General features: G+C 42.9%; 1 protein-coding gene across 3 annotated transcripts in view; it reads left to right on the top strand.

Moving 5' to 3' along the window:
* The first annotated feature begins 205 nt into the window (after nucleotides 1-205).
* The window catches only part of PRRG1 (proline rich and Gla domain 1), a 56153-nt gene continuing 33842 nt past the window's right edge, over nucleotides 206-22516 (top strand). The window contains exon 1 of one of the 3 annotated variants that reach the window (XM_059720813.1): nucleotides 206-1116. In XM_059720813.1, coding sequence (XP_059576796.1) covers nucleotides 1032-1116 — 85 coding nt within the window. In that variant the 5' untranslated portion in view covers nucleotides 206-1031. Of the gene's footprint in view, nucleotides 1117-3032; nucleotides 3093-22516 lie in introns of those variants that run through there. The other 2 variants (XM_019486274.2, XM_059720814.1) reach the window with 2 other exon arrangements.

Raw genomic sequence — 22516 nt, 5'->3', positions numbered from 1 at the left:
TGTTGTGGCCCTGTCAGATTCTAACAAATCTGCAAATTTTGCTAAATGCCTGTCATCGACAAGACAGGAGAAGAAGAACCATCCCCAGTGCTCACCCCCTGTTCTGCTTTCTGCTTCCTGCAGGGGCTCTCTACCCGATCTGCCTCTCTGCTTTCTAACCCATGCTCCCTGCCTGATTTGCTGCTTTTTTCAGCTTCCTGCCATCTGCTCCTTGCCTGGTCTGCATCTCTGCTCCCTTCTCTGTGCTTTCTACCTGATCTACTGTTCTGCTTCCTGCCTTGTGCTCCTTGCCTGATCTGCCGCTCTGCTCCTGGCCCGATCAGCTGCTCTGCTTTCTGCTCCATGCTCCCAGTCTCATCTGCTCCCTGCCCCATGCTCTATGCTGGATCTGCTGCTCCGCTTTCTGCTCTTCCCTCCCAGCCCAATCTGCTGCTCTTTCTGTGCCCCCAGGCTCCCTACCTGATCTGCCACTCTGATTTCTGCTTCCTGCCGAATCTGGGGCTCTGCTTGGTGCCCCATGCTCCTTGCTGCGTCTGACCCTCAGCTTTCTGTCCAGTGCTTCTTGCCTGATCTACTGTTCTGCTTTTTGCTCCTCCCCCCCCCCGTGCTCTCTGCCCGATCTACTGCTGTTTTCTGCCCAGTCTCCCTACCTCCTCTGCCACTCTGATCTCCGCTTCCTGCCCCATGCTCACTGCCCGATCTGCCGCTCAGCTTTCTGCCCCCCAGGCTCCTGACCTCATCTGCCATTCTGATCTCCGCTTCCTGCCCGATCTGCTTTCTGCCCCGCGGCCCCCGCTCTGCTCTGACACTCTGATTTCTGCTTCCTGCCCCGTGCTCCCGGCCCTGTGCCCAGGCTGGATCCTGCTCCTCAGATTTGTGCGAAGGGGGGGCTCCCTGCCCGATCTACACCTCTGCTGCCTACTCCTCCCCCCGCCCCCGCGCGCGCTCCCTGCCCACCCTGCTGCTCCCGCTGGACCCGCAAGGGCGGGCTGCACAGGGCGCGGCCGGGCAGAGGGAGGTGGCGGCGGCGCATGCGCACTGCGCCCCGCGGGCTCCGGGGCCAGGACGAGATCGGCCGGGGCAGCGGCTGCAACAGCGGCGGCCGCGCGAGACCAGGTGAGTCGGGCGCGCTTACAAGGCGGGAGTTGCATGCTGGGCTGCCCCTGTCCGCCCCCGGGATGGCCCCAGCGGCGGCTGCTTCGGCTGCTGGTAGGAGCAGTCCCGGGAGCGTCTGTCCCGGCCCCGGGCGGATAGGAGCCGCCTGGGGTCTAGCCCAGGACGAAACCCAGGAACCCAAGTGGCAGCACAACACCCTAAACAATTTCTCCGTGAAACAGGCATCTTGTTAATAGGCAGGCACGCTTCTTTGGGTAGACGTGGTATCTTTTATTAAACCAGCGGAGCAGTTGGAAAAAAGTTCTTGGCAAGCTTTTGGATGCAGTCACCCTCCTTCAGACATAGGCATAGGGTTGCCAGCCCTCCTTGATTGCCCTGCAGTCTCCAGGATATAGAGTTAAATCCCCCGGAGACTGCTGAGAGTCAGGGGAGAGATAAACAATAGGGAATTCATTCAAGTAACTATTAATTGTTGAATCTGATTGATACAGTAGTCCATCGGGTTTTTAAAATGTAACAGTAATGGGCATTTGCCTTCCTGATGTAAAGTCTACGCGCTGTAATCCATAACTGATGTAAGTAAGCATGTGGGCGCGTTCGCGTTGTGTTGCGGGCCTTTTGGCATTCCAGAAACCTCCCGGAATAGATTCAGACAGAGTTGGCAGCCCTACATAGGGAGTCTCTGCTGCTCTGAGACTCCAAGGTGTGAAAGAAGAAGTGTAACTACGCCCGAAAGCTTGCTAAGAACTTTTTTTCCCGAAGACTCGGTTGGTCTAAGAAAAGATAGGCAGGAAAGGTTCTTTAAGCAATGTGCTATGTCCCTAGACCAACACGGTGACAACCAAAAACCCAGTTAGTTAATGTTTCCTCCACTGGGCAGGCTTCACTGTCCTCCTCACTTCCCCTGCCTGTACAGGACTTTTAACACTTCAGGGGCAACACTAATGCAGGATTCTTCACCCGCGGCTGCACAGGTCTAGACAGACTCTCCCCTGGTGCAGGGCCAGGTGTTTGAACTGAGGCTCAGAGTCTCCTGGGTATTTTTTTTTCTTTTTTTTTTTTTTTCTTTTTTTTGAGACAGCCAGAGTGACTGGAATGTGGCTCAGTTCATATTGAAGTGTTTCACCCCCACCCAGCCCTGCTACATGTTACATGTATTGCGCCGTTGACTAGTGTATTGCACCATGTGTTTAAAGTAGCTATCACACGTGGCTGCTGCAGCGTGCAATGAATTCAGAGCGGCCATGTGTGCAAAGGAGTTATCGCACAATTCACTGGTGATTTGTGCAGTGAATTCACAGCAGCCACCTATGCAAAATAGTTACCACACCATTCACTGGTGAATCGCACACTGAATTCAGGGCAGCTGTGCATGCAAAGGAATTATCGCACAATGCACTGGTGAATCACACAGTGAATTCAGAGTGGCCACATGTGCAAAGGAGTTATTGTACAAGTCACTGGTAGATCATGCATTGAATTTACAGTGGCCTCACGGGCAAAGTAGTTATCACCCCATAAAACTGACTATCCAGCTATAGAAAAAGCCAACCTGCTATAAAGTTAGTTTTCGAAAAGGTGTCACACCTCTATAGCTGGTTTTCTACCCAGCTTTAATTTGAAGATGTAACAGTGTACTTACAGACGGACAAACCTTTTGTCCCCACATTGTATCATGTGAAATACCTGAATTAACACTTTCTCTTGGAATAGTCCCGCCTGCTGGGTGCAAATGGGTATTTAAGGGGCTTGTTACACATTGCACTTAAAGCTTCTCAAATGTCAGTTGGTGTTAATGTTAGTTTAGACTAGTCACCACACACATTCAGGCTAAAAACCTCTGGCTGTCCCTGACCTGCACAGCTGTGACTTGCTATTAGAGGGCTGCTGGACTAGAATCTACAGCTGTGAGTTTTCCTTACAGAACAGGAGGGGGGAGATGCTCCATTCTGAGATGCTGGAGGACTGAAACTCAGGTGACTTATCTCTGGGGAGTGGCCACTTGTTTGTGGAACACAAGATGGGTAAAGTGGGTCAGAGACAAATCTGTCCTGGAGTGGTGTAACTTAAGATGCCAAAAGGGTGCTTAAAACTAGTTTACACATCTTAATGTTTGGACAGTCGAGGGGTTGAGAGCTCCCTGAGCTGCCTAAAATTAATGTGTAAGAAAGGCTTATGCCTTGTGCGTAATCCTGCATCTGTTTGAGGCCAGTGGTACCCAGTTAGCGCCATGTTAAACTGTTTTTTTTATAGATTCATATAGATTGGAAGGGGCCTCACAAGATCGTTGGGTTCAGCCCCCCTGTGCTAGGCAGGAAAGACAACTGGGGTCAGGTGACACCAGCAAGGTGACCATCCAGTCTTCTCTTGAAGATTTCTAGGGTAGGTGATTTCACCACCTCTGAAGGGAGTTTATTCCACAGTCTGGACACCCTGAATGTAAAGGAGTTTTTCCTAGAATTGAGCCTGAAGTGGCCTTCCAGGAGTTTGTATCCACTGCTCCTGGTTTTCCCCAAGGGTGCCCTAGTGAACAGTTGTTCACTGGACTCTTGATGTACTCCCCTGATGTAGCAGTAAGCTGCTACCAAGTCTCCTCTCAGCCTTCTCTTCTTTAGGCTGAAGAGGCCCAAGTCGCTCAGTCTCTCCTTGTATGGTCTGCCTTGAAAGTCCCTGATCATATGGGTGGTTCTTCTCTGGACCCTCTCAAGTTTTTTCACATCCTTACTGAAGTGCAGTGCCCAGAACTGGATGCAGTATCCACCTGTGGTCTCACTAGTGCTGAGTACAGTGGAAGAATCACTTCCTTGGTTTTACATGAGATGCATCAGTTGATGCATGCCAGAGTGTTGTTTGCCCTACTGGTTGTGTGTTTTTAGTCTATTGGGCATGAAGGAGAAATTGATTCAATTGCAGAGGTGTCAGGACTAGTGGGATAGGAACAAATGAAGGCGTGCTGGGCAAATAACCTGCCTGGAGGACAGAGTAGGAATGTGAACTAGCAACACCTTGATACGATGTGTGTCTGATTCACTGAACTGAGGGCCCTGCTACACCTTCAGATTAAAGGTGGATAGAAACAAGCTATAGAGTTGTTACACTTCTTCAAGCACTATCTTTATAGCTTGTTGGCTCTCTATAGCTGGGTAAGTCATTTTTATCATGTGGTAATTACTTTGTATGTGTGACTGGTCTAAATTCACCAGTTAATACTGTGATAATTAATTTATGCTTGTGATGCCTTATTTTGCAGGTGTGGCCTGTTTTCATCTATTGCAAACTAACCAGTTAATTGTATAATAGACATAACACGTAGCAGGGATCTGAGAGTCAGCACCGAGCAAAGGTGGATATGTTACTTCCAGGTTCAGAGGTTGTGTGCATAGAACAGCATGGTGTGCTTCAACAGGACACTGCCTCATGCAGTAATGTTCATCACTTTGCAAATGAGGGCCCAAGGTCTGAAGTGAGGCACACAATAAGAAAAGGGCCAGACGATTAACAACCAGCCTTAAAGTTTGGGTTTAGTGTCTAGCTCAGCGCACACGGGAGCTCTATGTTGGAGGCAGGACTCAAATTCAGTTATCCGGTGCATATTTCAACTCCCCTTGCTATAAAATTCATTTGTATGCCCTTGCAACCCCATCTCTCTTCCGCAAAAAAATGAGGCTGTGGCTGAACACTTCCTTTGTCACAAACCACCCTGATGTGTCCCTAGGTCACGTCTATCCCGTGTCCTTAATGAGGTTGGTTTCCTGTGGAAAAATGGGATGGAACTGTACAATTAAGATAGTCATAGTACTTCAGCAGACACTGGTTGAGTTAGATGTGCAGGAAATTTCCTATCTTTTGAGTGCTTGTTCTTGAAACTTTAATGTTCTTTTCACTTTTTTTCTGCATGTATAACATTTAGTTAACATTTCCTCCTTTAAACATCATCTAACTGCACATTTTAAAAATGTCTGTTTCAAGGAGGGAGAGAAATTGTTTAAGGTGTTGTCATTCCAGCTGGGATTAATGGGTTTCCTTCACTACAAGTTTCTCTTCCACAAGAAAGGAGTTTGAAGGAAGCAGTTTTGGGCATCTGTTATAAATGGTGCTTTTAATAATGTCAGGTGTAAAATGAAGGACCTGACTTAGTGACTGCAAAGGATCAAACCATCAGTCCAGTTAGTGCTTTCTCCATTGAAATGTTTCTTGTCAGACTGTATACCTTTTTGAGATTTTTCTAGTCTACACCTATTATCTGCTGCGTTGCATGTTTTCAGACACCAGCTTCTTCGTGTAATCCCGTCTAACAGAGCTTTTGGGATGTTGATCTACCCTAACTCTGTCTGTGCTGTCTCTTTATTTACTTCATCCTCCTACAGCCATCTCTGTCTTCTTCACATACTGCACCTTCTCCCCAACTATCTCCCCAGTTTCCCCAAGTATTTGAAAATGTGCTGTAGAGAACAATGCAGAGTTGGCACGAGGATAGAGTAAATGACCTAATGTCTAATTTCTCTCTTGTCCCTGCCAGCTATTTTTGTTCAGGTTCAAATGTTGGCAACTATTTGACCTTTTAAAATCTAACCTAGCAGTACCCTAGCCTTTCCCTTGTTTAAAAAAACAAAAACAAAGAACCCTTAGGATATGTTTGCAATGGTCTGAAGTATGTTTTATTTTTCCCCTTTGGACAATTGTTGATGGTCCTGAATCTTCTGTTGTACCAGAGCATTCAGCAATATTGGGTTACTAATAAAAGCATATTATTCTTTTTAAAAAACAATGTTAATTTGTTTTCAAACCAGAAGTTGCTTGCCAACTGTTTAAAATCCAAATGAATGTTTGTATTACAGAAATATTCCCTTCCTGTTTTAGGGTGATATACCATGTTGCTTTGCAGCCTTTTTGCCTTGGGGATAGCTACATTTACAGGGTAGAGCATTTTTGTTATGTATTCTGGAGTGAGTTAAAGCTATAAATAGGGTTTAAACATAAAATTGTGTTGGGCAGTCTTTTTGTTTTGTTTATGCAGTGTATCACAATACAGTTCTCATGAGCGCCTCAAGACTCCTAGAAAGCAGGGGAGTAGAAGTAATGTAATATGGTATTTTTCTATGAGCAGAATATAGGTTTGGTATACAAATGAGACTTTCTGAAGTATGTGTTTGCAGATGGGGTGGGAAGAAGAGAACTTGTTCATCTGACGTTAAATCTTGGAAGCTGCAATTGCTCTTATGCTACACAACTTCATGTGAAGTGCTATTTAACTTTTGTCAGCCGTTTGTTTGTTTTAAAGGATCTGAATCAGCAAATTAAACCGTAATCATTGCTGGATAAAGTAAAAATTGATTTTTGGTATTTTAATGATTGAAAATACGTTTAATAAGATTTTTGTCATGTATATCTAGTGGTCCTTCTGATCTAGTATCCTGTAGTGCCAGTCAGTATCAAAAAGAAATGCAAAACTCTAGAGCTCTTGGTTCAGAGATGATACCTTTTGTTAGACCAACTAAAAATTGTAACAATTTTTTTTTTTCTGCTAGCTTTCAAATGCATCTTTCTGTGGTTGGTGAAATTATGCAGAAAGCAGTTTTGGAATAGCCTGCCATGAGGAAAGTTTCTTAACCTCTGTCCATTAGAGTTTGGCTTTATCCCTTGAAGCATTAAGATATTGTATCTATTTCAGAACTTTTGGTGTGTTTAGGGTTTCTTTGTTTTTTGTTTTTTTAGTGTGAAACACTAACCCCGCAGTCTCTGTGTTTTTCTAAGTGCCTGGTTCTTTTTCTTTTATTGTCATTATGGATTGCCAAGCTCTTGCTGTTTATATTGCAACAGTAAGTTTCATACCCTAATTTTAGGTTTCAGTTTACACTTAATTACTCTATAGCTCTAAATCCATACTTAGACGGAATTAACTGCCTCTTTTGCAGCATTTGTCATCTTGGCCATACCTCTGTATTGTGGTCATTCAATACCTGAAGGTTTGGGGGTTTTTTATTCAAATTATCTGGCCTTGAGAAACATGCTAGGTGCTATTTGTTGACCCTGCTTTGGTTTTCCAACTGTTGTATCAGACTTTATAGATTTTTCCTTCTCTTGCAATGGGTAGGAGGAGGAAACGGAAAGCTCTTTTTCCCTGGATGCTTGATGCCTCTGACTGCTGCAGGAGGTCATAGGAAAGTTATAGGGAAAGCTGTTGTTTTAGCTCTCCATTTTTCGATCACACTGGCTAACTCTTACCCCGTCTTCTGCTTTCACTAGTTTTCTGCAGCACCACCTGCTACTGGCATATTTCTTGCCATTTTTACCACTGTACCACATTGCTGAGTATCAGAACAGAAATGAACTACTCCTCCTAATTTCACTTAGCCACTGCTTGACAAAGTTCTGAGCAACAACCTTAGAAGCATGGCTTAGTTTGGAAATGTCATAATCTGTTTAATTTTTAGATTTATATGCCACTGTCCCCAACAAAGGCTCAGGATGGCTAACAAAAGGAAGCAAAATAACTTACAGAATTGGGTAGAATATTAAAATAAGACACAAAAAAGAAAAAAGACAATATCCCATTTTAGCCTGGCTTATGACACTTCTGTCCAACAGAAAGGAAAAATGTTAACGGTCTACTTTAATTTCCCTCTTGGAAGGCTTCCTTTTGGAGAAATTACTGTTAGGCTAAACAAAGACATTACAGGAAGTTCTTTCAGTTATGAATTTTTAAGTGATGACTAATTTTGGTTTTATCTCCAAATTTTTCTTCGTACTCATGAGAGAGATTTTTAAATGTCAAGAAACGTTGTATATTAATTTGTCTTTGCAGTGTTAGATTTATCAAATGTACATAAAATGTTTTGCTGCTATAGATCTTCTAAAACTAATCTTAAATGGCATACCAGGATTATTTGTATGCTTTTAAAAAGTTCTGTGACACTAGCAACTTAGGTTGTTATCTATGACTCATTTGTTTCTCATTTACATTGTTTGTTTTGAATATTTTCTAAAAAGAATATTCATTGCTCTAAATGATAACAGTCATTTCAGAGAAAAGAAAAGGTACTGTAAACAGAAACTGTTCTTCTGTAACAGGAAGCTGCCTTTTTATGGCAAATCCAACTCTGGAAAAATGTAAATATGTGGAAAATCTCCATAAACTATATCCTAACATCAAGACATCTTCCCTCCATTTTTATAATAATAAAATATTTTATATTATATTTTTATATTATAAACATTTTAATAGCAATAAAAATATTGTCATCTGATTTAGTTGATGTATGTTGATGGCTGGAGGAAATTTAGGGGTACAACAGATACTTTTGACAGCCCCTGTTCCCAGTTAAACGAGTTCTCCCATGGAGTAAAATGCTCTGAGCGTTTTAAAGGAAACTTTATTAAAAATCTCAAATTATAAAAATAAATAAAGACCATAGCAAATAAAGAACAGCACGATAGATAGAGATACTTTTATGATCCAAACAGAAATAAGCAGGTTAAAATCTCTACATCTTGAAATCCTCAGAATTTCTAACAGGGGCCAGCCTGTTAGGGAGATCTTACTCAAATTTAGAGACTTAAGTTTTAAGAGGTATTGGTACTTCATTACCTCTGCAGATAGGAACTTCAGCAAAGGATGCCAGAGGAACCTGTCTTGGAGCACGGAGCCCCTTTTTATCCCCCTCCTCCAACAAAGGCTTAGAACTACTTAATGAAAACTTAGACAAATATAGTCAGAAAGAAGACATCTTATGTCACCCTGTCCAGGGGTGCCAGCAATCCATAAATTTACAGGCAGTCCATATATATATATTTGTGTATGTGTATATATGATGTGTATATTAAGAGGCTAAAAATCCTTGTTCATAAAGTCCATTATAAAAAGGTAGAGTTGTCTGTAAAAAAAAACAAACAAAACAACAAACAAAAAACCAACCCCTCCGCCCCCCCCCCCAAACTAAGGAACCATGAGTATGATTGAAAACCTGTCATTGGAATGAGACTGGATGCAAGTGTTGATGGACAGGCAGAATGCACACCACCACAAGGTGCATCTTAGTGGGAGCTCTCTATCAAAGCTTTGTTGTCCACAGGAGCCCTCTTTTGTTATATGTGTCAGGGTGTTCTTAAGCCTTCCCAGAGGCATTGGGGGTTGGCTACAGGCACGGCAGGGGACTTCAGCTGGGGTGTGCCAATGCTGTTGCTGGCAGCAAAGTAGAGGTTCCTGGTTAGAGCGTCTTGCCCCTCTGCTCAGGGTCAGATCGGTTGTCATATTTGGGGTCAGGAAGAAATTGTACCCCGTGGTCAGGTTGGTATGGACTGACAGGGTTGTTTGCCTTTCACTGTAGCAGGGGGCGTGGCCCTCTACCTGGGACTTCTTAAGCCTATGACAGCTTTTTATAGAAGCAGGACATTGGCTGCCATGGTTCCCTGGTAGCTTTATGTATAGGGACCTACCTAATTTTGTGGGTCTGCTCCCTGATTTCACTAGAAGAACATAAGCCTAGGAAGCCATTTTGCATGCGGAGCACGGCAGGTCTGCCCTGCTTCATGCCTCTGATTGGGTGAGGGACCCCAGTGACTCCACCCCTCACTACTGATTGCTTGCAGGGGCTGCCTGTCATGTGTTCCTGCCCCTTGACACTGATTGGCTGCATGGGCTATGTGTTGTGTAGCCCCACCCCCACTGATGATTGGTGGAGAAGGGCAGGGACACATGATGGGTAGTCCTCACAGCCGGTCAGCAGCAAGGGGTGGAGTCAGTAAACATCTTACCCACAGCCCTTGTGAGTGGGCAGCTCCCCCTTTCCTGCCCCACTGGGTGGGAGGAGCCAGCATTTTCTTTTCCATAAGTCCCCCCCCCCCACCTGGATTTTGTAGGCATTGCCTGAATTTTGAGAACTCCACAGAATTACAAATGTATTATGTCCCTATTTACATAGAGTTTAGTTTATGGTTTGCGTAGGATGGTTTGGATAGGGATGATGGTGCTTCCGGCAGGGGGTTGGACTAGATGCTCTCTGGAGGTCCCTTCCAGCCATACTACTTTATGACTCCTCTATGGCTGTTTAAAAGTGGACATCATCACAAATTGCATATCTTCTTGAAATGAGCTGCTGTATAATAAAGGTAGCCTTTAGGCAACTTTTATTGGAGGTCAAGGGAGGATTATAGGGGCGCACATCTGGGGCTGCCTGAAGTGCTCCTTTTGGACGCAGGCAATGATTAAGTTGTAATGTTGGTTCTTCTCCATTGCTAATAACTGAAGAGCTTGCCATAGTTGCCAGAACACACTATCATAGAACTACGAATGTCAGAAAAAAGGGGTCAGTCTTGAGATCTCCATTCAGAAACCAGACTGCTGCTAGACTCTGGATAGGATATGAAATACTATGTTAAGAGACTATCTATGTGATACGCTAATAGAAATGAGCATTTTAACCTTCATCAATCATATTAGTAGCCCATAATAAACCTGTTTCTCCTCCTATGAATGAACTTCTCTCTCCTGGATAACTTAACAGTTTTTAATTAGAAATGAGTTGTATTGCATCAGTTTAATTACATCTGCTTCAGTGAACCATTACAAATTTGTCATTCGCACTCTGTCTTTCTCTTAGAAAATATTGCAGCTTTTTATTTGTACTGCAGTAGTTCCATGGGGCCCCTGGCTCCATTGTGCTAGGTATAGTCCCTGCTCCCTAAGAGTTTATAATCTAAACAAAGGGGTTTTTTTATCCCAGAGCTCAAGGCATAGCTGCTAGATGCAGGGCATTTTGGCAGGCTTAAAAAATAAATAAATAAAACAGTTATTCTAGAAAAATGTGAAGGATTAGTTGAATTTTTTAGCTAAATTTGCATACATATTGGCATTACAATAATTTGAATAGTAAAAAGCTTTGCTGCAGCATCATATATTCCGAACTACTGTTTGCACACGTAAATAATTTGCAGGGTTTTTATGTGGGTATGTTAATTGTAGCTGGAACAAATGGAAGTTTACACAGGACAAATCTCCAGTGTGTGCGCGCCTGTGTTTTTTTTATTAAAATATTTGTATGGAAACTGCCAGGTCATTCAGATCCAGGAAGGTGGTGCAGGAAAACTGTTTCAGAAGGTTTTATCTGTTCAGATAATTGATCACTTTTCTGGGTTTCACTTTAGAATTCAAATAGTTCTATTTTTTTACTATTGTATGAGCATTTAATAAGATTTCCACACATCTTTGTGTGTGCTTTTATTTTTGAGTCAGCTTCCAGGCAACATGTTTTTCTCTTTAAAAGTGAAAAATAATTTGATCAAAATATATGCCTCATTTACTGTAGGTTTTACATTTTTGTTACATGAACAAATCGGAAGAAACTCTCATAGCTGTTGCATAATTGGTATTTACTGCCTAAATATTGGTATTTACTGCCTAAATATTTGCAGTTGCTGATTTAAATGGGCTAGAAAATTCCATATGTAACTTTTTTTTTTTAATGTTTTCCTACGTGCTTTCCTTCAGGGAGAAAATAGGCAAGATAGAAACATATGTCTAAACTTGCTGACAGTACAGAACATGTAAGAGAGAAAGATTTGTTTTCAAATTTCCTCCCGTTTAGTGTGGTACTTAAATCGAGATAAATTATTTTCTTATTCTTTCTTGGGTAATTTCTGTAAATTAAATGAGCTGGAAGTCATTCTTGGTTTACCAAGCAAACGGTAAATATGTTTCTTATACAGAAAAAGAATTATATTTTTCCTTGTTCTTAAATAAACTTTGGGAAGCAGCTAGCCTATCTTTGTCACATAATTACTCTAAACACACTCTGCATATTTATAACATTCATGAAAAGCCAAATTGGCAACTGTGAAGCTGTTTCCAGCACAGAAGTACAAATTCTGAGATCTAGATACTTTCAGAATTAAAAAGCGAAACTCCATTAATGTGTTAACAATAATGGAGGGTTATTATAGTAACACACTAAAAATTAGCTTTTCTACCTATCATGTTGTTACAAGCTATGTGCACATAATAAAAATCAGTTTGTCTTGGATAATCTTTCTCTTTCAAAGATATGGAATTGCAAGTTCTTGGTTTCCCAGCTCACTGTAAAGGAAATTGGATAGTTATCCTTAAATCCAAAGGATTTAATGGCTAATATTAGGTACAAATTGGCATATTTGGAGGTAGAAAGTTTCTATGCTGAAAGCTTGTCTTGAACTGGAAGGGGTGTGGGCAATGGAGAATTCTTTTAGGTGGAAATGGGGAAGGAAAGAACATAAGGACTCAATGTAAAAGGGAAAGGATATTTCCAAAATTGTAGCTATTCTTTACTTCCTGCTTTTATTAATTTCAAAAAAGGCTGTCTTGGGCCCTTACCTTATCATTCTTCGTATATGAACAAACTGTTAATGCAATCATATGGAACAGCATTTACTTCACTGCGCTCTGCCTAGGTGCACAGTCAGTCCATATACAAAGAGAGGGAACATATACCGTTACTGTTGAAATTCATCACTGAAAATACATGTAGTTTCCTTTTGTATCTTCCATAAGAGACTTAGCGTAGTTTTAATTCTAACTAATTTACTGAGAGTAGTATATAGTAGTACTTTCCCTTGCGTTGGAAGCCCTCAGGCCCTGAGCTCCGTAGTTGCTTTTTGTCACAGAGTTGTCCCACAGGGTTGCTTGCTTGGGACTACCACAACCTTATCTGGTCTCAGAAAGTACCCCCCTGAAGCCAACCCAGGCATGCTTTCTAGACTGGAGGAGAAGAGAGCCCAGGCTCTTTATAACTGAGGATTTGGGCTTTTCAGTACTTCACCCTCCCTGGTTTTCCATGCTCCTGATTCGAGGAGTAAGCATCCAGTTCTTCTCCTGAGAGAGAGACTTTACCGCCTGTTGTGGGGACCCAGTGCAACCCAAAGTTGCAAGCAGCACAGCATACAGTCTCTCCCAGTATCTTTAGTAAAGGCATTTAGTGGGGCAGAGGCCATGTAGCCACAGGTTCTCTGCCCTCTCCAAAGGGTTAGACAGTTCCATTGCCTCAGTCCAGCCCATACAGCCCTGAGCACCCCCAAAGGTAATGAGCTATTCCCTTTCCTATCCCTCCACCTCCCTATAACTCTTCCACTTGCCCCATTCTCCAGACTCTTCTGGCCAGGAGCTGACATGTTCCTCCAGCCTGCTCTTCCATTGCCATGTGTTATCCCCTGCCCATGTCTGGCATTTCACCTTTGTTGATACGTCAAAGCTATTCAAGACTATTGATGCTAAAAGTCCATCCTGTCTTGTCCTGTATGCGCCAGACCTGGCATTTAAGCCTTCATTTTCTGTGCACAGGCTAATGAAATGCATAGAGTCACATAATATTATAACATGAACAGAATTAACAGAAAAATAGCGCGATAAAACCGTGCTCTGTCACACTTGCCTACTGAGATGGAAACCCACATTGGGTGACTTCTATCTTGAAGAAGCCTACTTGATAGCCTCCTGTTGTACTGTTTGCTGTGTCTTCATTTCCTACTCCAAAAGGGAAAGAAACTTGAGACTCCCAGCTTCTCAGTGCTTGATAGTACCCACAGTCCTGTTGGGGTATTGAAGTGAGCCTCTGCACCAGTGTAGTTTTATGTAAGACTTGACATGCACTTTCCCACTTAAGACTTGCTGCTGTCTTATATCACAGGCTTGAAATCAGGGCTAACATTATACTTAAAGTGACAGTTAAATCTAAAGTGCTGTGAAAGACCAGCATTATTGTCTAGAGTTGGTGCCAAGGACTTGTCCTCCATCACCATAAGCTCCATCTTGGCATTGCAAATTCCCACAGGTTTCCATCTGAGTAAAAGATGAAAAAGAGAGCATGTCTTGCTCTAAGAAGTGTAAATAGGAGAAAGAAGAGATTTTTGCCTTGTGCGTTCCTGACCCAGAAGTTATTTTTGAGACTTTCAAACTACTTCTCTATTATCACTTCTCAATGCCTCTGGGCCTGGAAGATTTGACAACAAGCTTGAATTTCTTACTTGCTTGGATTAAGGTTAACTAATAAATGGTGTTAAGTAGGTGAGATTGGTGGCTACTCATGTGTTTGCTTCTATACTGCTTCACTCTGCTCTTGATCTCTACCTTCAGTCCCTCTGGAATTGAACTTGCAGAGTCTCTTAACTAGACTTCAAGAAACTGGACTTTTCTCCCATCTCCTATCCTGATACTTTTTATTTCAAAATAATATCTGATTATATGCGTGGCTATACATACTTTTCCAAAATTTGAATATTGAATAAATTCCATATTATGGTAAATGACCTGAAGTAAGTCTAGCCACAATCTATATAGTTTGGATGCTACCAATTTTGAGGTATATTAATTAAATGATTAGTATTGTGTTGGAGCTATGATGCTGGTCTCAGAAAGTTTAAAGTTGCTCTTAGATTTGAAGCTGTTTTGGCTACCTAGATGTTGCACATGCATGCACACACAGATGGTTTAGACTGTAAAGTTGATACTTCAACTTTAGTGAGTGATGGTACTCCATTATTTGGGCTCTTTTATGTGTTTGAAGTAGCAATTTTGATGATTCCTTGCTTAAATGGTTGTTTGCAAATGCAAAAGTTAGGATTTAGTGGCCCAGGAGTTCCCTCCAGGCTTTTGTTCCTGTTTAGTTTTCTTCCTTATTTTTCAAGGTGCCTGAGATTGCAGATGGGCACATTGTGGGTTGAGATGGACAGAGCCATAGGACTTCAGAATTTGACACACAGGATGATGTAAATATCAAGAGTAACAAAGAACTGACAGAGAAAGATCTTTTCAGAGATACCACAAGACAAAGTTACTTTGGGGTTCAGTGTGTGATAGGTATGGATTGTCTCCGAAATTAGGTTTAGTCTTATGGTGTTTGGTCTTCTATTGTAACTAGTGCAAAGCTGTGTTCAATTGTCCTGTCTGTGTTACAGTATTTGATATAAATATAAATTGGATGTATCTTTATATTTCAGCTAAGGTCCTGGTAATAAAGCAGGGATTACCTTGAACAGCTATGACCATTCACGCTTAGAAGAGTCACTGGCTGAGAATTAGCATTTGACTTGGTTTGTGTTTTGGTCTTCAAGGAGCATGTGCTAAGAGGCAGGCAGCCTGCGTCTGGCCAGTGAATGATACATTTACATTTTAAAAGAAGAGTAAGACCAATTTACAGTGGTTCCCAATCTGTGGTACCTAGACATCCTGTCAGTGTTACGCGTTAACAGATTTATTATAATTACTTTATATGACAAAAATTTGCTGGTGGTACTTAAGGTTGTATCATTTTAAATTGGTGGTGCACATTCTGTCAGAGTTTGGGAACCACTTGGTGGTCAAACTGTCAGACAGGAAAGAGAGCGTACCAGATCAACAAATTTGCATGTCTAAAAAGGATGACAGAATGTAGTCTGGCAAATATGTACCCCTCAAAGGGGTCAGGAAGTTCTAAGGGGGCTCACACTGCCAGTAAATGAAGACGTGACGTGTATTAATAGCCAGACTGGCAAAGGTACTTACGCATGCCTGGAGGGCATAGCTGAGTCTTCAGTCTTTCCAGGTACAGGCAGTCCCTGCTTAACTCAGTTTTGGTTGGCACTGTTTCGCTATAGCACTCATTTAAAATTGATACCCGATTCCACTGAGTGCTCAGCCAGTTTCACTATAGAGCTCAGTAGGATCGGGGAGTTTCGACAGGTGGGCAGGGAGAAGCAATGGCAGTAGTGGCAGTGAGTGGGGGGGTAAGTGGCGGGTCGGGCATGAGGGCCCAGGGCGGAGCAGCAGGAGCGCGGGCTTAGGCTGGCACGTGGTGCCAGAGTGGGGAGAAGGGGCAGCAACAGAGGCGAGAAGCATGGAGCCCAAGCCAATGCCCGCACCCAGGGTGGGGGGCAGGAGCATGGGATCTGCGCCAGTGTGTAGGACCCGTGGCAGGGCCCAGGATCCGAGGAAGCCTGCACTCAGAGTGTTACAATGCGGCAGGAGCACTGGTGCCCAGGCTGGCACATGGTGCCGGAGTGGGTGGGGTTGGGAAGAATCAGTGGCAACAGAGGCAAGGAGCACAGGTCCCGAGCTGGTTCCCGGGACCAGGGCTGGCAGGGGTCCGTGCCCAGAGTGGGGCGGCAGAAAGGTGGGGCCTGCACCAGTGCCAGGGGCTGGCACCAGTGCCAGGGGTGGGACAGCAGGAGCACCAGTGCCCGGGCTGGCAAGTAGGGCCGGAGTGGTCAGTGGGCAGGTGGAGGGGGGTGGGGAAAGGCGGCAGCAGTAAGAAGCGGTGATTGGGGTGGCAGGCATGAGTGCAGGACCAGTGCCAGCGCCCGGGCCAGGACCGGCAGGGGCCCAGAGCGGGACAGCATGAGCACAGGCCCGGGCTGGCATATGGGGCTGGAGCACTGGCAGGTGGGCAGGCGGGGACGGGGGAGGGGAGGCGGGCAGGAACCAATTATTCTCTATTTACATCCATTTCTATGGGGAAATGGATTTCACTTAGCATGGTTCTGCTTAACGCTCAATTTTTTTAGAACCAATTAAGAGCACTAAGCAGAGGTTGCCTATACAAGGGAGGGGCTGAGCCCCCAGCCAAGCAGGCTGGGTAAGGCAAGCTGAGAAGGAGATAGTGGAAGAGCCAGAGACTACGTTTAGACCCTTGAAGCTGGCTCTGGTTTGCATTATTGGATTTAAGGTATGCTGATGTTCTGGTATTTTCTCAGGTTTGTTTACTCTTATACTTGAATACATATGGTTACTGGTTTCTTATGCTTGTTCTGTGTTTATAATAAATCCTTTTTGTTGCTTGTATCCTTACTGGCTGCCTGTGGAGGAAGTGATTTCTGGACACATGATACTGCACTCCAAGGAGAGGGGAACTGTGATATGGTCTTTCATAATCCAGAAGCGGGGGCATGGGGCCAACAGAGATTTCTTCACTGTATCTTCAAAGGAGCTGAAGTTCTGGGATAGCTAGCTGTCTTGGGACAACCTCAGTCTGTCCCATGGGGGCATAGCAGTGCAGTGGGGAGAAGCTCAGGGCTCCAGGGGTCAGGTTTGTGCCAGTATCACCAACACAGCACCCTTGTGGGCAGTGAAATCCAAAGTAGCTGAAAATGCTTGTACCAATTCTTTCAGGTCTCTATAGGGGGTTAATATATGTGCTCCGGGAATGGAGGGGAGGAGGAGGTGCTTTAATAAGAGCAGCTCTGACAGCCGCTCTCATTAAAGCACCCAGAGCATCTCATATATCAGCAACCCCATGCTGAAAAATGGTGGTGGAGGTGCTTTAACTAAAGCTTTATTGGAGGGGTGGGGGCAAGATTGGAATTTTAAGTATAGATGTATGATGCTGTGGCTGCAGGATTAGTTGGATCTGTGCCCCCTTTGTGATATTTCTTGAGTTCATCCATTCAAATGTCAAGCCTCATTTTTTTACCTACTCTAATTCTATTTTTCTTGCAGTCTTAGACTAGATCTTTTAGACCTATCTTTTGTCTCTATTCAAAAACATTACATTAGAGAAAGAATGGGAGTAGGAATGATAGTTATAGAATTACATATGGCCTGTGGTTCCCTGAATTTTTAAGTGATGCTTAATTGGTAGCAGGGGCACATCCTGGGACTGTGGTATACTTGCACCCCTTTCCACTGTGTAACATTGTAGCCTCCTCCCTGCCCAAGTGCTGGCAGGAGGAGCTAGGCAGGGGGTAGGCATAAGAAGCGGGGCCCACCCACCACCACTGCTATTCCTCATAGAGCCCAGCGCCCTGGCCAGCTATTCCTGGCAGGGGTATCCAGAATGAGGCAAAACCAACTAACAACCATGCACGTGTCCTAAACAGTGTGCCTAGTTCAACAAAGCCTGACTAACAATACTTTATCCAGCAAGGTATTTTGCTAATACTAAAACCAGTTTGTGACTCAAGATTCACATTTTCTTGTATATATGTATACATGCATATTTATTATGGACATAGGTTATGCCTTTTTAGCAGCAAGAAAAAGCTATTTCAGTAGTTATATAGAAAAAGAAAATGTGTAGCTGGGAGTGCCTAATATATTTGACACTTTTACAGTAAACATTTATCTCCAAGTAGGGCTGTCACTACTCTCCGTTTAGTAAAGTGAATGCAAAATTGTGCCTAGTAAATAGCATGATTTCACAGTAGCCTGTTTTTTCTTCCTAGCACACCCTTATTACATTATTACGTGCCCCATTGATTCATTATATTTTTAGTTAGAGTATAATTTCCTTTCTTTTGTACCAGCAGGCAGGTAAATAGTTAAAATCCCTTGGTGAAAAGCCTGTAGACAGATATTTTAGCTAGCTATTGAAGTGTGAATTTCACACTCTGCTTAACTGTTTAGAAGTCTCTTCTGCCTACCTCAACTACTAGTTACTTTTTCTAGAATCAAAGCTAAGGGATTGTACAGCTTTACCCCAAAGTACAAATTGTTCGGGACGCCTCTCCATAGAGGATTTCCTGAAAGTATCAGTGTTGCTTTTGTGGGGGGGTATAAGTAAAACTCCATAATACTGTATGTTTTACTGCCTCTGAATACTTCTGGACCTGGACATGAGAACTAGGGATACTTGTGGGAGGGCAAGTGGGTGGGTGGGTGGATGTATGTAAGAAAGTGAAAGGGGGAGGAAAGGAGCTTGGATAAATGGAGTAGTAGATGCTACTACACCTTGGGTTTTATAATCTGCTATAATTATTATGTGAAAGAAAACTACTTACCTATCAGTAACTCAAAGAATAGAAATCTCTAATAGTGTATATCAAGGACAGGAGGTGCATGTACCCTTTCATATTACAAAAAAAGGGAGAGTTTTTAGTTTGGGGGGTGGGGGAGGGCTACCCATTCCTTAAATCCTTGTTTTTTGGACTGATAGTTTAAAATATGCTCAAATCAATCCCTACCATTAAGGTAGCTTTCTAAATTTGGAGAAAAGCAGAAACAAAATATTATCACTTCACATTTGTGTGTGTGTGCACATGCACATGCTGCTTTTTCCTCTAAGGGTGGAAACAGCGTCAGCTTTGTGCCATAATTTTTTTTTTTTAAGCAAACAGATGTCCATATCCCTTGTTGCAGCACACATGCCCAAAATTTATGGGTGCAGCAAAGGTGATATAGTTTCTGCTGCTTTATTGTGGCAGATGTCTGTTTGCTTTTGACGCAAAAGCATGGGTAGCCCAGGACTACCTCCATGCTCCAGCTGCCCTGGGCAGGCCCTCTTGGGATTTGAAGGCCTCGATCCTGCGTCTCCCAAGGAATTATACACAGGATGGAGTCCCTCAAGCTCTGGCCTTCACCTTGCTTGCCTTGTTTTCTTTCAGAAATGCATCCTGGGCAATTTCTGGTATCTCTGAGGAGGCCTGGCTTTTCCTGCATTACAGAGACATCCTCTGGGGAATCTCCAGGGCTCTTCTCTCTAAGCCAGGAACACATTGCACATTGTCCTACTAGGTCCTTGCCTGATCAGGAACAATGGAGGATGTGCATTTTACTCATGTACTGCATGAAGTGGACCAGTTATGGCAGGACATGTCTTCCCGCAACTGATCGGCTTTATTTGGTGACATCTGTTTATACCCTAAGTTTATGCTGTACTAACACACAAACACCATAATGAAAAGGACACCTGGTTAGACTGTTTCTTACACTGCTTCTGCCAGAATGGTTTTGCATATGAAGAGCAAGAGTGACGTAAGAGTAGATGTTTCTTTCTAGGCGCACAGCAGGCAGCTGCCCAGCTGTGGCTGCTTGAGCATGACTATGAGATTTAAAATTTTTTCTTGAAACCCATGCCAAAATTATTCATCGTAAGAGTGAAGTATTAAAGACAGCCTAAATCATCCCAAATAAGGGTAATTGCTTTCAGAGAGAGACATCTGGCTGATGTAGTTCACAGCAGATAGTCCTGTGAGTTAGGAGTGTCACAGCCATTGTGGATAACTTTCCGTGACTGACTATCACCCAATGGGTTTTAAAATTGGGAGAGTAGAAAATGGTAGGATGGGAAACCTAAGGATACTCATGATATGGCACATGTGAAGGGAACAGATGTATGAAGTGCTAAAGATTTTCAACTTTATTAAATAAAATTAAAATATTGGTTTCTTGAGTTATAAACAACATACTATACAAAAAGCCACGCTAATTTGAGCTTTATTCAGAACACAAGGCGGAAAGTTTATTTGTCTCTTTCTATGTCATAATCTGCTAGTTGGGGATAAAACTGACTTCTTAGGGAAAAATGTCTTTCAAAGCATTGTAAATTCTCTAATCACATAGTCTGTAATCTGTTTTCTTTGTTAGTGAGATGCAAATCCTATGGCTAGATTCAAGGCCCCTTGTTTTATCCACAGTAACTTTATAGAGATTCGGTCGAACTGCGTTAGGACCCATTGTGAGAATGTGTTAAAGACTTGGATCTAATAGCTTTCTTTGTCAGTGTGGGCAGATTGTTGCATCTGGGGAGAGTACCATAAAGGTATTACAGCCCTTTCGTACTTTCAGGCCCGGTGCCATTTCCTTGTGGAAGGAACACCTGCCAGTTTCCTTGAAAAGAACCACCAAAAAAAAAGTTCCCATCAGTCTGTTTGCCCAATATGGGGCATGTGTTTTATAGTCATGCTCAGTGTTGGGTGCTATCAGCTTCGTAGTTTGCTTCCATTGCTGAGCATATGCTGCTTTTTGGCAGCAGTTTGATGATAGACAGTGCATTTAATGAAAGTTCCTTGTATTTGAATGTAAGATGTGGGGCTTTTTTCCCCACATTGATTGGAGGAGGGAAAAACTCAACTTATATTTGAGTAAATCTGGTATATTGTATGTTGGAGTAAAGGGAAAGAGCCATGGGCCTGCCAGCTGCAAATATAAAGTTGTGGGGAATGAAAAATTAATTTGGAGGTGAAACAAGTGTTTTGGGGACCATGAAAATTAGACTTTTCACCTGCAGACTAGAGTAAGAAAGCATCAGTTAATAGATTTAATTTTTGTCCCCCCACAGTTGGACCCCACCACACCTAGCCATGAATACTAAAAACATGCTAAAATTTTGAGGTTATAAACAAGAATGTGCAAGGTGTCATAAGCAAAAACAGGACTCCAACTGAACAATTCCTGGATTGATGCATTCATACGTAGAGATAGATGTACAAAGATGTGTCAAGGTTGTGTAAAGAGATTTTTCTTTCCTGCCAAGTAGCAAAAAAGAAAAGGACTCTTCAAAACACAATTTTGGAAACATGTAAAAGGCAAGAACTACTAGTCCTTTAAGTAAACCGTTGGATTGCAACCATTTAACTTCATTTTCAGATATCTCATCTAAGTAGTTTCAGGCTTCTATACTAGGCACATCACTGTCCCAAAAGTAATGCAAACAAAAAAAAAAATTGTACACCTCTCCGAAGTGTCTTACAGTTTGTTACTATTCCTGAAGATTAAATAAACTGTGTAATATGACTACATCTGCAGTATTAAGAGCAGTACAGCTTTTTGGGGTAGATAGTGTTGTTTGAAGGAACTGATATAGATTCTAGAAAGAGACTAAACTGAAATAGTATAACATGGTTTGTCTTCTTGTACCATCTATTGTGTCTGATTCAGATATATCTTCCCAGGTTCTTATGTCTATTAAAGTATCTAACAATAAATTATAGGATAAAATTATAAGAAATCTAAAGTATTTTAGGCCTTAAATAAATAATAGATATTTATTGGAATATTTTGTTAAAGAATTGATAAACATCCACTCAGAATAGCTTAATCTGCTACACACACAGATGTGAGGCTTTAGGAGTATGACATGCTAAAATAGGAGAGCCTAAGGGCAAAAAAGAGGCATGTAGGCAGTGGAAGCAGGGAGGAAGCTATCAAGGAGCAGGGAGGCAGTTAGAAAGGCCAAAGCAACTACAGAGCTGAGGCTGGCAAGACAAATTAAAGACAACAAAAAGTCTTTTTTTAGGTATGTAGAGAGTAAAAGGAAGGAACAGGGCAGCATAGGACCCCTACTGAACAAGAAGGAGCAATTAGTGACAGACAGGGGGGACAAGGCTGAGCTATTCAATGAGTTTTTTGCCTCCTGAACAGGGCTCAAGATAAGTCTCTGTCACAGGGCACCGAGGTGCCCTGCTCCTAAAGAGCGGAAAACTGCTAGAGAAAGAGCCCTACCAGGGTATAAGGAGCCCAGCTGTGGGTTGCCAGGGCAACCAATAGGTCAGCTGACCAGAAGGGGCAGGGCTTGGCTCCCTTTATAAACCCAAGGAGCTGAGGCCAGAGGCAGTTCCCTGCCAGCAGCCCAAGAAGAAGGAGCTCTCTGCTGCAAAAGAGAGGAGAAGCCTGCTGAAAGAGCAGCACATGATAAGGCTGTGGGATGAAGAATCCCAGTAGGCCAAGTGTTGTTATAGCCAGGTG

Source organism: Alligator mississippiensis, chromosome 1 (assembly GCF_030867095.1).
Source record: "Alligator mississippiensis isolate rAllMis1 chromosome 1, rAllMis1, whole genome shotgun sequence".
Taxonomy (NCBI): Eukaryota; Metazoa; Chordata; order Crocodylia; family Alligatoridae; genus Alligator; species Alligator mississippiensis.
This window is presented reverse-complemented; position numbering and strand designations above follow the sequence as displayed.